This window comes from Apiospora aurea (genome assembly GCF_038362705.1).
Source record: "Apiospora aurea strain CBS 24483 chromosome Unknown utg000007l_segment0_segment0, whole genome shotgun sequence".
In the NCBI taxonomy this organism is placed as follows: domain Eukaryota; kingdom Fungi; phylum Ascomycota; class Sordariomycetes; order Amphisphaeriales; family Apiosporaceae; genus Apiospora; species Apiospora aurea.
In genome coordinates this window covers 1,766,171-1,783,058 of record NW_027117394.1, presented here as the reverse complement: position 1 = coordinate 1,783,058, position 16,888 = coordinate 1,766,171, and the positions used below count along the sequence as shown (strand labels likewise).

At 53.4% G+C, this 16,888-nt stretch overlaps 6 protein-coding genes across 6 annotated transcripts; 3 read left to right on the top strand and 3 right to left on the bottom strand.

Annotated features, from left to right (window-relative positions):
* Positions 1-814: 814 nt before the first annotated feature.
* Positions 815-3,373, bottom strand: PG986_010820 (uncharacterized protein; the record flags this gene model as incomplete). The annotated part of the gene is made up of 6 exons (XM_066847042.1): positions 815-1,229; positions 1,277-1,696; positions 1,753-1,830; positions 1,884-2,377; positions 2,503-2,966; positions 3,025-3,373. The coding sequence occupies 6 exons, from the start codon at positions 3,371-3,373 to the stop codon at positions 815-817; spliced, it is 2,220 nt and encodes a 739-aa protein (XP_066696533.1).
* Positions 3,374-5,214: 1,841 nt separating this feature from the next.
* Positions 5,215-6,861, top strand: PG986_010819 (uncharacterized protein; the record flags this gene model as incomplete). Its single annotated transcript, XM_066847041.1, has 2 exons — positions 5,215-6,730; positions 6,791-6,861. The coding sequence occupies 2 exons, from the start codon at positions 5,215-5,217 to the stop codon at positions 6,859-6,861; spliced, it is 1,587 nt and encodes a 528-aa protein (XP_066696532.1).
* A 1,714-nt stretch (positions 6,862-8,575) lies between these two features.
* On the top strand, positions 8,576-9,257 carry PG986_010818 (uncharacterized protein; the record flags this gene model as incomplete). Its single annotated transcript, XM_066847040.1, has 3 exons — positions 8,576-8,831; positions 8,920-9,062; positions 9,174-9,257. The coding sequence occupies 3 exons, from the start codon at positions 8,576-8,578 to the stop codon at positions 9,255-9,257; spliced, it is 483 nt and encodes a 160-aa protein (XP_066696531.1).
* A 187-nt stretch (positions 9,258-9,444) lies between these two features.
* PG986_010817 (thioredoxin-like protein) lies at positions 9,445-10,118 on the bottom strand (the record flags this gene model as incomplete). Its single annotated transcript, XM_066847039.1, has 2 exons — positions 9,445-9,880; positions 9,985-10,118. 2 exons carry the CDS (start codon positions 10,116-10,118, stop codon positions 9,445-9,447), a joined length of 570 nt encoding a protein of 189 aa, XP_066696530.1.
* Positions 10,119-10,708: 590 nt separating this feature from the next.
* On the bottom strand, positions 10,709-13,060 carry PG986_010816 (MFS-type transporter; the record flags this gene model as incomplete). The annotated part of the gene is made up of 4 exons (XM_066847038.1): positions 10,709-12,011; positions 12,078-12,465; positions 12,521-12,832; positions 12,889-13,060. Coding segments are annotated over 4 exons (2,175 nt in total), but the record flags the coding sequence as incomplete, so codon positions are not given.
* A 2,711-nt stretch (positions 13,061-15,771) lies between these two features.
* PG986_010815 (elongator complex protein 6) lies at positions 15,772-16,699 on the top strand (the record flags this gene model as incomplete). Its single annotated transcript, XM_066847037.1, has 2 exons — positions 15,772-16,356; positions 16,418-16,699. 2 exons carry the CDS (start codon positions 15,772-15,774, stop codon positions 16,697-16,699), a joined length of 867 nt encoding a protein of 288 aa, XP_066696528.1.
* Between the last annotated feature and the right edge of the window lie 189 nt (positions 16,700-16,888).

The window sequence follows — 16,888 nt, the reverse complement described above, 5'->3', positions numbered from 1 at the left end:
AGGCAAGACACGGAAGATAGGGATTGGTTTTTTTTTAGGAATGGAATTATGGCCTCGTCTAGACAAGTACGGAGTAGGTAGGTGCTAACGTCGGCCGTTCGGTTCGTATTTGGTAGGGCCCAGTTGGCGTTGGATTGCGGGAGCTGAGCTGAGGTGACACCGTGACAGACAGCACTGGCACTGCAGCACCATCGGCGGCAGTAGTAGCCAGCCAGAGACCAGATCAGACCAACGTCAGTGGGTGAACGAGCCACGTGTGGGGTAGACGGCCTGCCGGGACTGTCTTAAACCGGGCCCTGATCATCCTCGCTCAGCCCACCAAGCCCGGCAAGCCCTGCAAGCCTAACCTTAGCACCTGATTTTGCATGTGCATGTCGTGGTGGCAGCACCCACCGTGCCCTGACTTGCATACTTGTTCTTATACATAACTGCGAATATCATACTGACCGACATATCTAGGCACTAGTAGCCCTGCCAAGAGCAGATGTGACCAAGTATAAAGCAGACCAAGTATAAAGCATGCTCTCACGGTTTTTAGTCGGGTTTGTGTTTTCATCCGCATAGAAAATCAATGGAAAGAACGTTAATTTGCTAGAACTAGTATGAGAAGTGGTCCTCGTCCATCTATACAACCAGTGAAGAGGCACCTAAACGCGCTGAGGGTATCCGAGAAGAATAACAGACTGACTCCTCCCTGCAATCATCGTGCACCTGAAAGTCACCACTGAACGCCAGTATCAATGCTCCACTGTCCAAGCTCAGGCATCCAGTTGCGAGCTCTTCAGACCAGCTACTGCACTCAAGCCAACCCCGGCTAAAGCTCTATGTAGACATTGGTCGGTGTCTTCTTTCCGTCTTCTCCAATCTCAAAGTCCTCCTCCATACGGTCTGGGTTGAGGCCAAGCTTGATGAGACTTTGCTTTTCTTTGTAGCTAAGAACTACAGCATCGAACCCAGCCCATAAAGGACCCTTGCTCTCTAAGCATCTCACCTTCAGATTGCGCGCTTTGTCTCGAATCTGCTGTTGGTTTCGCTCAACTTCGTAACGCTGCACATTAGTCAGCTTACTCCACGAGCAGCCGTGCTCTGCGATATCCTCGACAAGTTTCAAGGTATCTTCGTCCGACCACGCTATGCGCTTTTGGGGGGTCTCGTTAGGAGATATCGCATTGCTCCCTTGGTTTCTTTGGCCCGCTGGGTGAGCATAGCCATGTCGGCAGGCCGCAAGTCTTTTCGGGAAACATGATCATCTGGCTCGCCATCAGGCCCTTCAAACCGTGATCTCGACGCAATGGTGGTGGGTGGTAAACGTCGAGAGGGGCCAGGGGCAGTAGATGGTTTCGACAGACGACGCCTTTTGGCGGCGATTCGATCGTTGCCCTTAGTCAACATCGAGTTCGCCTCGAAAGGATCGTCGTCGTCATCTTGGCCATTATACTCCACGAGAGGGACTGGTCTCTTCGGATTGTCCCTTCGATGAACTGCTGGCGATGAGCTGGCGGGCAGAGCCGATGCAGTCGCTCTGCTGCTGCCAATACGCCCAAGGATCTCATCGGGGTGCATAGCCATGATGTTGGCATGGAGTTGCCGGTCGGTTATTGGCGCAGCCTGCGATGATGCCGGTCTAGCAGGAGTGCCATGCGCCATTGAAGATTCATCTTCATCGAAAGCCTCATCGTCGAGCAGGTGGCTCTTACTATAAAATGTCAATGGTTTTCATACGTTACAAGCAGTACAGTTTGAATAGCTTACGTGGCGTCTATCCCGGGTTTGCGGATGATGGGCTCCCCAACTTCGGAGTCATCGTCTGAGTCGTCGACAATGCTCTTGCTGTCCAAGTGTCAGTGTTTACTAGACTTGTGAGTATTAAATTTTTTACTTACCCAACCAATGCGTTTGGTCTGCGAATGGGCTGTCCGACTTCAGAATCAACCTCTGACTCTGCCTCCGAGTCTGCCTCTTTGTCTTGAGCAACCATCAGCGAGGACGACCTGCTCCGATTCTTTTCACCATTGTTTCGCGCTTTCTTGTGCGTCGAAGAGTTCGTGCCGTTATCGTCTTGAACTTGCGGTGGACGCGGGGCGAACAGCTCTTCGCATCTTGTCTCGGCCCATCCTCCAAGTTGTAGGGCGAGTTTCTCTACTGGATACTCAGCTTCCATCCCGCTCAGTGTCTTCTCGCGTTTTTTCTCTGACAAGAAGACATCCAGTGCCGCCATACGAGCCTGGTATTCCTCTTTTGACAAGCCGGGAATATGGGGACTCGTCAGAGGCTTATACGGTCCTTGCGATAAGGCTTGTCTCGCGGCTTTACGCGATTCAACCTTCTCTTCGCAAAACACTCTAGTGGCGAGGACGTAAGGATCTTCATCGGTTTCCTGGGCAATCAGGCTAGCCAGGCGACAACATCGAAGCGAGAACGATAGATCGATCTGCCTGGCAACTTCGTTCTCGCCCCCGAGGGTGCAGCAAAATCAAATGTCCAAGGAAAATTGTTTGCAACCTTGTTAATGAATTCCTGTCGCCTTTTAGGGTCGAGTGTTTTGTCAAGAAGATATGCCAGTAGCATAACAAGGTTCGATGCGCATATGGCGTGGTATGCATGGCTGGCAAAATCCTGGTCTTCGTGATCCTTGAGCACGCGGTGGAAGCGCACAACGTCGATGAACAAGTCATCCTCGTGTATGAAACTCGACTGGGAACTCTTCAGCGCCGAGAAGGCGGATTTCACCTGCACCCGTAGTGCTCGGACCCTTAGCTCCGGCTGATCTCCGTTGTTCAGCAGGATCAAGCACTTATAGAGATCCGAGGTGTGTCTTTCGATGTCTGACATCACATACTCAAGCAGCTGGACTACGTCTCTTGAGGGATCGCCATTCGGGCCTATTGCCGGCTGGGGCGCATAGGGTTCTGCTTCCTGAGATTCCCTTAGGGCAGACCTGTTGATCCTCCGCTTTGGAGGGGAGACTGAGGACAACTGGTGAGCGAAACGCGCCTTTTCTCGCGACTCATGATTCGGACTTACTGAAACTATCATTCCCCAGCATGGGGCTTCCTCCACGGTGGTCAATCTCCTCCAGCCCGGCCTCTGAGCCCAGAACGATGGTATCATCAGGACTCACCCGTGGTGCAGATCGACGAGTAATCGGAGGTGCAGCTGGTTTCACGGGATCGGCCGACGTCTGCTCCTCGTCGGAGGACTCATCATTTGGAGAGGACTGACCCTGTGGCGATGGCGCTGATTGCGCTGATGTGTCTGGGTGTGCCGCCGCGTTGCTGGATTCGGCGAGATCTTGTACTGCCTTATGTCCTGCTGCTTGACGCGTCGTTCGCGTCGTTCGCGCTGACCGCGTTGGCCTGGCAGAGGACGACATCCCCGCGCCTGCAGCCGACTTAGACCTGGTAGACGGCGCCATACCAGATCTGCGATCGCAAGATGGCAAGGTTGATGATGGTTCGGCGAGGTTCTGGTGTGGAGAGCCTGTGTGAATAACATCAATAAGTCGATTGACCACTCCGAGCGCGCACGGACCCCCACCGACCAAAAAGTCGGATTTTGGGCAAGGTTCAAGAACAAGTGAATACAACGTCGACGATTGTCACTCAGGCAGTGGCATATTGAATGCAGAGTGAAAGCAACATGATGGTAAACAAATATCGTATGTTCCTGGACCAGAATGGGAGAAACAGGGGTAAGAGTCAATGCGTGCAATTATCCTATAATAATTCAGGCAATTATGGTTCAACTCATGAGCACCTCCCCCTTTAGGCCTACTATACATAAGTAGTCGGGTGACAACGATTTAATTATAAGTACTCGAGGATGATCTGAAGAGTTACAGTGCTGGAGAAGTTGGGATGTGATGTATTTATATCAAGCCTACAAATCCCTTTGATGACCGTAACCAGGTCTACGTATAACACGGAATCTCGTATAATCATGCGTCTGTATTGATTGGAACAGGGTGAGTCGACTAATAGGGTATCTAACTATATCTTGGCTATACCGTTGCAGTCCACGTTGTAAACGTTTTGTTGGGGAGACTTAGGTTAAGTACATGCATGTAATAAACCAACTACTGCTTGCACCGTACCGCGTGTTTTGGTGCAGACTTATTTTACATCAGTGGCCGTCAACATGGTGAGACAATTCGAAGAATTAATAAGATTCAATAACATCCCCTACTGGGGTTCTTGGTCGAGTTGTGACGTGCATGTCCTCGGGTTTATTCACCATCAAGGGGATAGACAGACCAAAAGAAAAAGGGGTTTCTCTTGTAGACGTTTTCCTAATAAGTAATGACAGCTGAAATCCATTCGGAGGGCCTGTAGCCTGTATTTCAGCACAGCCTCCCGAGGCCATCTCCATGCCCCCCTGTCCAGATCGGGGATATTTGGGCTTTCCTAAGCCAAACATGGGTGATTGCCCCTGCATCAATCAAAATTCATTTGGGGACCACTGCCGGGAAAGTTGTACTACCTCATGCAAAACGCGTATTCTTCATACGCAAGGCAGGCGACTGTCTGCCAAAGGGAAAGTTGGAAGAAGGATGGCGCAGCTGTCCATGCATCTGACTTCTTACCTAAGGTATCTATAGTCGCATCTCACCTTGAAACTGGCTACATGTAGGTATTATTATTATTCAAAAAGATATCTAGTTGCGACGTAATCGCAATACTCAACTGCACAGTCGATCTACTTCGTCTGATTTTCTGCGCATTGCCTCGAGTTTGAGGCGGCCGCGTGTCTCGTTCCTCACTCGCTCAATCGCAGGCTAGGATTTTTTAGAAGGTCTAGGCCACGAGTCCACTACGCTATTCCCGTTATTAGCACAAACCCTTGCCTGTCAACTCAATGGGGGCTTCTGGCTGATTTCCAAGTCGAGCATTTCATCACGACTTCCTCCCAATCCAACAGGAACAACTCCAGTCCGACTTCAATTCTCTCTTGCTGCCGTGTGTCCGCCCGTCTTTTTTTTTTATTCTTAATCCTTTTATTTGCCTGCTGCTACAGTCGACCGCCTTCCTTCTCTTCATCTACAGCAATTGAGACATTTCCGTGTCACAACAGTCACAAACCCCCCCAAAAAGCTCCTAATCCGATCATAGTTGTCCCCGGTCTGGACACATTTCGTTCCTTCCACCATCGGCGACTCGACACCTCGACGGCTCTTGCTGCGTAAACCCTCTACCCGAACCGTCCATCAACGACACAATGAAGTTACGGCAGAAGCACGCGCAGCTTCTGCTTCTCCTGCTCACGGCTCTCACTATTGCGTCTGCGACTCCGGATACGACGCCAGAGAAGGAAGTCCGTGCCGCGATAGAGCGGGATCCCGTCACTGGTGCTACTGGTGCTGCGGCCGCTTCGAAGCCAAAGTACGATGTCGGTACCAAGGATGCCCCCGTAGACGGCAAAGATGGGAAGCCGCACGAGGGTCCCTTTGTCGAGCCCAAGAAGGCCGACAAATCAGACACTGCGGCCCCGAAGAAGGAATTGCCTCCTCTGAAGGACGCGCCCAAGGGCCACACGGTCTACGAAGGCAAGGAAGTTCCCCAAACGAACGACGGCGTCATGGACGACCGGGACCACCTGCGGCCGAAGAAGGGCACCACCGGCACCGAGGGCGGCGTCAGCGAAAAGGACAAGGCCCGCAAGGCCAAGGAGGGCAAGACTGGCGAGAAGGTCGAGAAGGTGCCCGAGACTCCGAAAGAGAAGCCGCCTCTGCCCCATAGCGAGCAGGAGAGGATTACCAGCGACAAGGGCACCAAGAAGGAAAAGGAGAAGGACGACAAGGACGATGTCCAAAAGTCGCCTGAGCAGGTTGCAGGTCTGGAGAAGCCCACAGATCTTCCGGGCAAGTTCCGCGACAGCCCGAACCCTCTTCCCAACTCGGCCAACAAGGACCATCTCGATGTTTCCAAGCCCAAGACGAAGCCCGCGAAGGATTGGAAAGAAACCGTTCAAGAGGGTAATGAGGGCATTATCCAGCCCTTCCACTCCTTTGTGCTGTCTTTTGCTATGATCTTGTTCTCCGAAGTCGGCGACAAGACATTCCTCGTTGCTGCCCTCATGGCCATGAAGCACGATCGCATGGTCGTGTTTACCGCGGCCTTTGGCGCTTTGCTGGTCATGACTTTCCTGTCTGCAATTCTCGGACACACACTTCCGGCTCTGATTCCTAAGAAAATCACGGCTTTCCTTGCCGCCGGACTCTTCTTCGTCTTTGGCGTCAAGCTGCTCCGCGAGGGTATGGCCATGAGTCCCGACGAGGGCGTTGCTGCTGAGATGCAAGAGGTTGAGATGGAGATGGCGGAAAAGGAGCACCAGGCCCTGAAGCAGGGAAGGCGCCGATCATCCGTGTATGCGATGGAGATGGGCCTGGGCCGCAACCGCAAGTCGCGATCCAAGTCTCGGTTCCCGACGCCCCCGCGTAGCCCCTCGACGTCGCCAGCTAGAAGCCCGTCCCCTCGTGGTGGCATCGCGGGCAGCATCGGTACCGGCATGTCCAACCTGGCCTCGCTCTTGCTGAGTCCGGCTTGGGTGCAGACGTTCGTCATGACCTTCCTGGGCGAGTGGGGTGACCGTAGCCAGATCGCAACCATTGCGATGGCGGCCGGTCAAGACTACTGGTGGGTGACCCTGGGCGCACTGGTTGGTCACTCCATTTGCACTGGTGTCGCTGTCATTGGTGGGCGAGCCATTGCTGGTAAGGTCAGCATGAAAGTTGGTAAGTTGCGCTGTTTCTCAATGTCCCGTGCCAAGGAAGTCGAGCTAACGAGATAATCAGTCACCGTCGGTGGAGCCCTGGCCTTCCTGGTGTTTGGTTTCATTTACCTATTCGAAGCTCTGTACGCTTGATTTAGCACGGCAACTACCTACATGCTATGGAAAGTTGAGAGCTGGGGAAAAGAAGCAGAGGCTGCGGTGCACATATCTCCGTATATTGACCAGCACCGACTAGCGACATAGTGTATGCCTAAGTATTGCGTGGGGTTACGGCCTTTTATTTCTTTACTTGTATACTTAGTAATGCGGCACCTGGGAGGGAGAGGGATACCCTGATCTGCAAGTTAATGGAAAGCGAGAGCTACGGACGTTTACAAGCATGGGGCGGAGTTTGGAAAAATATATACAGGACGATCCTCCGGCCGGGGAAAGGCGGGCTGGCTGGTCGGTTGCGACGATCTCTTTCTCACTATATGTTTTCATTACGCCTTTCACAAAACATTTGCATTTTCGCGAACAACTTCACTGTACAAAAAAAAAAAAGAATCATTGAACGCCGGAAATAGCGACGCGGCGGTCGCCTCCCCCTATTCTTCTTACCCAGGAAGATGGCGGGGAGGGGGCGAGCGAGCAAGCAATCTCGGCCAGACAGAAGAACATTGAAAAGAACCACTTGTAATTCCAAAATACGGGCTGCTCGGGCCTACAGATTCTCCAGTCCACTTCGCTCGTGATCGGACTCCGGAAGTTTGTACTACCTACGATCTTCTTGTTTTGCCTGGCCAGACCCGTCGAGACCGCTGGTTAGAGTTGAGATGTGTGATCGGAGTACCGAAGCGGTGGATGCACTAAGGACATTTTGACTTGGGGGAGGGGGAGGAGTAGGAGGCACTAAAATCGAACATTCCTCCGCCGCGGCCGTCGGTTCTTTTGTAACAGTACAGGCAACCCCACGTGCGAAGCGCTGCTGTTCGTTCAGGTACGTGCCCATGAGAAGTCCGGGATGTGCCAGAACGCTCGCTCTCGTCGACCAAGGCGGATTTGATCCCGTGATTGATTCTGTCTGTTATCTGTCTTGTTTCTGACCGCTCGGTCGTTTCCAGCCTCGCCTATCCTCACACACGCACGCACACACTCGCGGAGGAATAGGTCCAGGTGTAAGTAAGCAGGCTGGCTGGCTATCACGTAGGTACAAAGCCCCCTTGACCGACAAACGTGTTGTCGATCGCGGGAGGGAAAAGAAAACGCAAGGTGGGACAGCATCGTGACGGGGCAGACAGGCAAGGAACAACAAGACAAAGAAAAGGAAGGGGGAAAAAAGTCAAACCCCCCGGTGCCCCCTTCTACCGGTGATATCCATCGTTGCGATACCCCGCACGCGGGACCCCCAAATCCCACCGTCCCCTACTCTTGTGCCCCCAAACATTCATCCGAGGCTACCGTGACATCCGCCCCCGTAGAGCCTATCTTCACGTCTATACAAAACGTTGTCTTTTCCCGCGTCAGCTCCTTCTCTTTGTCTATTTCTCACGTAAGACAAGGCGAGAAAACACACAAACTGCCAGTGAATCGTGTTATTTGCTTTTTTCTTCTTGTAGCACACGGGGAACACACACACACACACACACAATTCCGGCAACCATATTATTGGTTGTTGTATATATATACCAAGAACCCCAGCCGAGTCCAGCATCCCCGAGACCCGAGAAAGGCGCTCTATCTATAAAAACAGGTCAGCCACTAAGCAGTAACACCAGGAGCTATTCGCAGTCTTCCAACGAGGTTACACGACAAGTAGCCATCAAGCAGCACAAGGACAAAGCCAGCAAGTAAGCAGCCAGCAACCATGTCGCAGCTCTGGTCCAAACAGACCGTGTCGCCGTCGCCCAACGGCGGCGCGGCGCGACCCACCACGCCACCCTCCGAGGTGTCACTCGAGGTCGTGTCACCGCCCTCCACGGGCGGGCGTCAGCGCAACCCGGGCCGCCGCTTCGCCCAGATCATCAAGCTGAAGCCCAAGTGCGTCGCCAAGTACAAGGAGTGCCACGCCGCCGTCTGGCCCGAGGTGGCGCGCCAGATCAAGGCCTGCAACATCCAGGACTGTAAGTAGTTGTACCCATGGCGTTTCTTCTCTTTCTTTTTCTGGTCGGATGATGACTAATACGAACATGGTGGTTCCCTGTCCTACAGATAGCATCTGCCACGACCCGGAGACGGGGATCCTCTTTGCGAGTTTCAAGTACGTCGGGTACGACTATGCGGGCGATATGGAACGGATGCGAGAGAACCCCAAGGTGCGCGAGTGGTGGGCAATGACGGATAGCTACCAAGAGGTAAGAACGGTCCCTTGCCCCATTTGACATCTCCGATCCTACCACACCCTTCCGAACCCTTTCTTCAATGAGCAGGACTTGTATATCTGACTTGTTGTAAACGTTCCGTAGAGCATGGTCCCAGGCGCAAAGAGCAGCGAAGCCGGGGAACCCTCGTGGTGGAAGCCGGTCGAGGAGGTTTTCTACCAGGCGTAAAGACGGAATGGTCGTAAAATTGAAAAACAGGGGTAGTCGTCGGGGGCACCATATAGAGATATCGTCCTGTAACCCAAACAAAATAACATAGCGTAATATGACTGCGATGTTCTTTCAAGCAGACATATGTATCTTCTGTTTCTTCTTCAGCGCAGTGTACTTCATCTCAGGGCATGAACAGACGCTTCTAGCTCTTCCAGCTCCCAAACAAGCCCCCCAGAAGCGCACCCGCACCACCACTCCCACCCCCACGGCCCCCATGCCGCCGCGCCTCCGTCCGAATCCACTCCTCAAGCCACGCGCGATCGCGCAGCCTCTTGCCGTCGACGACCTTGGTCTGCGTCATGGCCTCGCCGCCGTCGAAGCTGAGCAGCGTCGGGATCGAGTTGATCATGTACGTGAACCCCAAGTTCTCGGCCATGACGTCGGGCGCGTCGACCTCGACCTCGACGAAGCCGACGCCGCCCTCGGCCTCGCCCACGCCCGACTCGACCATCTCCTGCAGCAGCGGCTTCACCACCCGGCACGTCCCGCACCACGACGTCGTCCAGAGCGTCAGAAGGGGCGTGCGCGACGACGAGGACAGTTGCACGTAGGTTTGGAAGGCGGCGGGGTTGCGGACGCTGTTTGGCTACGGTCAGTTTTCCAAGTTTGTTGGTTTGTCCCTGTCTGTCTTCTTTTTCTCTCTCGTTCTTCCGTAGGTTGTAGGGGGCACAGGTAGACTCACGTATCGTAGACTTGGTTCCTCACATTGTACTGGCGCGAGGTCGAAAAAGCGGCGCGTTGTGGCTGTCGAATGGGTTTCGTCGCGAAGTTCTTCGGAGCCGACGTTATCGGGCTGGATCGCAGTGCAACGCGCATGGTGTGTGAAGTGTACCTTGAACTAATCGTAAAGAGTTGGCTCAACAGTAACGATCGCGGTAGATCACTGAGAGTTAGGTCAATGGCTTGGGTGAAGGTTGCTGGCGTTTGTCGATAGATTGTGAGATTGGATGAGGTTTACAAGTTGTACTTGAACAAGCTCTAAAATGACGTCGAGCTACTGATCGGCAAACGGACTCTTGGCATTGGAAGCCAGCCAGGGGTAGGTATGCACTCACTCAGTACAGTACCGAGCCCCTGTTGTAAGCATCCTCAACCACCTACATTTCGGTTCGGACAAAGCACACCGTGAATACAAGACACTCGGTTAAATTTGTCAAGGTAGTAATTCGAGGTTGTCATAACGTCGTTATCGCCACTCGTAGGTATCCCTTGGTAGCAGATCCCCCAACCGAAACGCCAGTACGTAGTCATGTCCAAAAGCCCTATACCCTTGAATGCTTGCTATGATGTTGAAACGAGTCTTGAATGCTCCAGTAAATGGGCGTCTCCTCTTCCATGCAGCATGCAGCAACCATGTGCGCGCGCCCCAATGCAAAACCCCAGATGCAATCAAAGTCACCACCCATCTAAAACTTCTCCATCATGTTCTTGCGGACCGTCCACATACGCGCTCGCTTACCGTAGATGTACATGGGGATCGAGCTCAAAAGGCAGATGAGTTGGATGACACCGATCCAGATGAAGACCGATTTGGCCCCGTCGTGCGTGAGCCACTCGGTGACAAACAGACTGAAGACGAGGCCGTGGAAGATGTTCTTGCTGAAGTTGAGCGTCACCAGGGCCTCGCCCGCGTACTGGCGGTAACTGTCCACACAGAAAGTGATGGACGTTGTCGATCCGAGACAGCATCCAAACGAGACAATGCCGAAGAAGACGGTCGGGACAATCCACGGGTCGTTCTCACTAGCAGACCAGCCAAAGCCCATGAGCCCAATCACGGTGGTGATCGCGATCGGGATCGCCATTACCAGGCGGAACTCGGGCTCGTATAACCCACCGTTGCGGCGGGCCATGGCCTTCACAATGACATCGCTGACTCTACCAGCCACAGCCGTGCCCAAAACACCCCCAATGAACGGTGACAAGTATACCAGACCGGTGGCCAAGGCGCCGAACTTGTAGGTGCCTTCTCGGTAGATGATCGCAACTGACTCTGAGATCACAATGAGCCATCCTATGGAGCAAGCGTAAACGACCGAGGACCAGAGCACAGCCGGATAAGAGAAGAGAATGAGGGGGCGGACTGCTGCCTTCCACCATTTGTCCGAGTTGAGCCGTCCATGGTAGATCTGCAGATGCTGGGCGAAAGTCTTGGGAGGCGATTTCCGGAGAGTGTGCGTGTACAACTGCCCTCCCGTACTGGGCATGTTTGATATGGACATCTTCTCGCTCTCCGTATCTCCGCCAGCTGGGGTCGCAGAGCCGCTAGCTCCCCGAGACGCCAACGCGCTTTGCTGATGCGGGTGTAAATGTGACCCTGTATGTGTGGCAGAAGCACTTGGTCCCAACGCCTCGTGCACACCGTGTTCTTTCGCTGTCTCTTCGTGGGTATGGTGGTGATGATCGTCTCCTACTTCCGCTGCAAAACCCACATGGTGGGCAGTTTTGGGTCGCGGATGTGGTGACTCGGCCCCACTGACCGGCTCATGCCTCTTCTCGGCAGCCTTCTCGGGGTCATCATGGTCGGCAGCATGAGGTGCCTTGTTGCTCTTGACCTGCGACACCGCGTGTCTAGACGACCGTCTGCTGAATAATGAAGGCCTTTTGGGGTGGGTGCGACTCCTCGGGATCGGAGTTCGGTCCCAGAACGTCTCGGGAACAAAGACGTAGAGCAAAACACCACAGAAGCCAACAACAATAGCAACGATCCTATGACAGAATAGTGGTCAGTGCCAGTTGACCAACAACAGTTATGAATCGCTCGTCAATGCTTACCAGAAGACCCAGCGCCATCCGAGGCTTTGGATGATAGCAGCACTGACCAATGGGATCAAGTTCTTGCCGCCAAGGAGTAGCAAGGTGTAGATTCCAATGCGGTAAGCTCGTTCGTGCAAGAAGAAGATTTCTGCAATTGTGGCGGATGGCAAGCATTCTACTGGACTCACAGCAATACCCTGGAAGATTCGGGCAATTAGGAGCGACGTGAAGTTTGGTGAAAGCGCACACCAGACTGCCGAAAGGATGAAGATGACGGCACTAAACAGGTATACTGGGCGTTTACCATACAAGATGGCCGTGGGGGAGAAGAGAACACTTCCGATGCCAAGGCCCATCATGTACAACCCAGTCGTCAGCGAGACCTTGGCAACTGGTACATTGTAATCTTCGCGAGATGTTAGCTTGGTCAGTGTTGCATAGGGTTTCGTAAGTAGGCTTACCTTCGGCTACATTGGTGAAACCTGCTGCTATCAGAGGAGTGATACCACCCCCCACCATGCAATATAGGCCGAGAGACAACAGAGCGAGATCTCGCCGCCATGAGGCCCAGTTGAGAGGATCGTTGTGTGAGTCATCGGGTTGTGGCTCTAATATTATTTGCCCATCCTTGGTCATCTTCTTGTCGTCCTCTGGCGGAGGCGGCGGCGGTTCATAAGGGACACCCGTAGGCAGAGAGGAGTGCGAGGTCCTTGCAGGGGCATTCCTCAGACCGAGAGGCTCATTACGGCCTTGTGCGAGGAGCAAAACAGAGCCTGGTAGGTTTGTTAGAAAGGGCGCAGGCCACGATGGATCTGGGTCATAAACTTACCGGGCACCTCTATGGTCTGCTTGTCGTTCAGCATGCCCATGTTCCATGTTGGGTTTCTGGGCTTCGATCTTGGTTCGTCCGACTCGCCAGATTCCTCATCTCGGCCAGTCTTTTGGAGAAGAGCCCATTCCACGGGCGCCGCTGGCCCGCGGGTTTCTCCTCTGCCATGGTGTCTGCGAAGGGCGTTTCTTGATCCGGAAAACCGGGGCTGAAACCGCACTTTCCGATTGGTTTCGCTGATGTGCGAAAGCCAACTTGGGGTATTGGAAATAAAAGAATGTTTGGAGGGAAGACAATTTCTTTTAGAAAGCTAGGTATGTAGGAAGAAATGGGAGGGGAGGCGGCCTTGAGTTATCCTAGGTAGAATGAGGCGGGCGATGAATATAATATAGATTCAGTGTTGAGTAGGCCTGTTCGTGGTGAACTGCATGAGGTATGCAGGTAGCGATAAAGTAGTCAGGGGTGGTTTCCAGGGACTTGTCGTTGAACGAGTCAGGTGGCGCAGATCTACCTGGCAGGCTGGGGAAATAGGCAGTTGGCTGACTTCCTCCCGACTCGAGTCGCCCACAAACCTTCTCTAGCCGTTCGAGTGTCAATGTCAACCGAAGTTGCCCAACAACCAGGATGGGATAAGGTTATGTCAATGCAGCCAGAGCGGGTGCGTGTTGTATAAACTGCAACGACAGTCGATCAACCCTCTGCTGCAGGTATGATGCAAGTTTGCGGGCGTGAGCGCGAGTATGCGACAGTTAAGGCCAGGAAGGTGGCAACAGGGCAGACCGATGCAGCTTAAAATAGAGCCCGCAGGCCTCCTACTTCCTGATATCGCAACGGCTCAAAAGGCCTATCGGCGCTATGAAGAGCTAACGTCTCGCAACGGTCGTCTATGAAACGACGGTAAGCTGGATGGCAGGTCAGCAGAGTCAACAGAGTCGTTGCGGCTACCCAGGCATACATACATCCAACTTATGTCCGATTGGGGTGGAGCGTATATGGCGTGGTGGCCCCGACTATCTTGAAAGCTCGACCGGCCCAGGCAGGCTACAGTTGGCTTGGGCCCCCTGCGCCAACGGCTTAAGATAGATAGACCCGGAGAATCTGGAGAGCGGCCTGGCACGTGGGACAGACAGGACTTCACCGCAAGTTGACAGATTCTGATGCCAAGGACGGACGACGAGGAAAAGGAAGACTGGTCAAGACGGGAATCAAGAAAGACGTCCAGATATTTAAGATGCCCTGTTGCAAACATGTCTCGGCCCCAGTTGGCGCTCCCGCTATTTCCTCCACACTTTGCATGTCTGCTATCGTTGACATGTACGGCACTTACAAAGCGGCGGGACACCCGCGTCGAGGTCGACGGCCAATCACCAGGTTGAGCGCTGGGAATGTATGATGTGCTTCCCAGTAGTCAATCCACCCGGGATGCGGTCAGTATGGTCAGCAGGCCATTCTCACATGCGCCGGTTGCTTTGCCCTCTCTTTCGCACCCTCTCTAGACCCCGTATTCTCCATCAACTCAGCCGCTAGTGCAGAGGGAGGCGCATGAGCCCATGCCATGGGTTTTGTTTTTGGCAGAAAACAGGGTGTGGGGGTTGGCAGATCCAACAGATAGAGAGGAGGGGTGCTGGGGGTGCTGGGGGTGCTACGTCGTGACTTATTCCCATCATCCATGATCTTGCATAGAGTGGTCGAGGTTAGAGGTTGACAGCCCACCACCTGCCAGCCTGCTACCCATGCCATCCAATTATTGACCTACCAACATCTGCGTCCCTCCATATCTCCGGATGACGGCATATCGGACGCAGCAACCTCGAGTCCTGTGTGATCCCGAGCGTTCTTTCCGCTGCACGTAACATTCGTTCTATTTGCTGCGCATATCTAGAGTTTACGCTGCGCCAAACGAGGCCAATGTGCGGCATCAAGTGTTACTCGGCGGCTGCTAGGGCCATCTCTAAAGGGCCCTTTCTCAGGGTCCAAACTCCAGCAAACTCCAGGCATGGACACACTGTAGAGCCCAACCAATGCATCATGACGCTGAGCCAAGGCCAAGATCCACCCCCGTTTGTCTATCTCCTTGCCTCTTTACAGACCTTGAGAGCTGAAGGCTGAACTTGAGTAACTAGCCTACTGGCAACTAGCAATGCCTACATGTGCATACCTATCCTGGTATTTTCGATACTGTCGTTGGATAGGATGACCAAGCCCACGAATTCATTCTGACGGCTCACTCGTACATGTATTGCTTGATGTGCATCTGGGGTACTACTACCATGTCCAACAACTCTAATATGATCAACGTGGGCCGGCAGTGCTACCTAGTATAAGCCTGCATTTTCGTTGGGCTACAAACGTCCAGATCAAGCCAAGAACATCACGATCTTTGGAAGAACCCACCACCGCCATCTGCGCTTGCGCCCAGCCCGCCGTTCGATTCGATTTTATTTTATTCGGCGCCTACCTCGTCTGGTCTTTTTTTTCTTTTTTTTCACGGTTCCCTTCCCTCCCTGTTGGATCTTGGCAACCCCCCACGCACCGACTCGTCCAGCCCCGGGAGCACAGAGGAACTCTTTTTTTCTGTGGCACCAGCACGGTGCTTGGAACCGACAGTGGGGCGCATCACGCATGCTCTTAGGGCTCTAAAAGCTGGGAGAGCCTGTGCAACCAATATACCTGCCCAGAGCCCGATTTAGATATCCAAAGCGGCCGATCAACCTCTGCTTGCTAGAAGAAAAGGGAACTGCTGGTCGATCCTCTCCCATCCCGCGATAGAATTTCACGCCACCGGGAATCACTCGCACATACTCGAGCCAAGCCCAATCTGACCGCCGTGTCCGCCAAGAAAGCCGGACACTCCCCCCCTTCTTGCTAAGGCCGCGCAAAGAAATGGCATCTCGGACGCCACCGTTATTGGAGCCCTATCTCGGCCTTCCTCCGGAGGCATCCCTAATTGTCCTCACCGGTGTCCTGGGCGCCAGCACCAACTGGCTCGTCCAGCGCTACCTGTGCCGCTTTCTCGCAACCTCATCTGCTGCTGACCGCAACGCGCAGCGGACCGCCGTCGGTGAGGAAGGAGACTCCTCCCCCGACGACGGTGATTCCGCCAGTGTTGTGCTGGTAAGCTTTCTCAGGGACTATGCGTTCTGGAATGAAGGCGCTGGCAGAATCGGAGTGGATCTAGATGCCTCCTCCAAAAAGGGCAAGTTTGCCTTTGTGGATGGACTGAGTAGACTATTCTCAGGAGGAACGGCGCCTGGCGTCTCTCCTGTTGATGCCGGCGGCAAGGTGCTGTCAAATTCGACGTTGCTTGAGTTGCGCAAGCAATTGACTGACACTGTTACGCAACTACGTCAACAAGGGCAGGGCTCCAAGATTGTGTTGATACTGGATAGTCCAGATCTGCTACTTGCAGCGGCGGGCAAGGCTATGACCGGGGCAGCACTACAGGATCTTCTACTTGATATAAGAGAGGTAAGTGTATGCAGACTGATGGCACGTAGTAGGATTAGTATTAATAGAACTATTCTTATAGGAAGTCCACTCGTCAATCGTGACACTTGCAGCGGATGAGCCTCTGCTTTCAGCCCAGACAACCACCTTGGAAAAGGAACATGCTGCCTTTGCTATTTCATTCGCCCATGCGGCTGATATGATAATCAGTCTGAGGATGCTTGATACAGGAACCGCAAAAGACGTGAGCGGAGTGCTCAGAGTAGCACAAAGGGGTGTATGTGCAAATGAGGGAGAGGATCGAGAGTTGCTGTATTTTATTGCTGGCGACGGAGGCGTTCGTGTATTCGAACGTGGACAGTAAATCAACACCAAATATTCGGTCAAAGGCAACAGCTTTCAAAAACCCCAGTATATACCTCTTGACGCCGTGATACGGAAGCAGATAGACATTGTCATCACATTTGGAAGACCGAATTGGGTATTGTCCATCCCCATCCAAACCAGCGAACCGGATAACGTGTTTCATGGAAACATCTTGACGGTCGTAGAT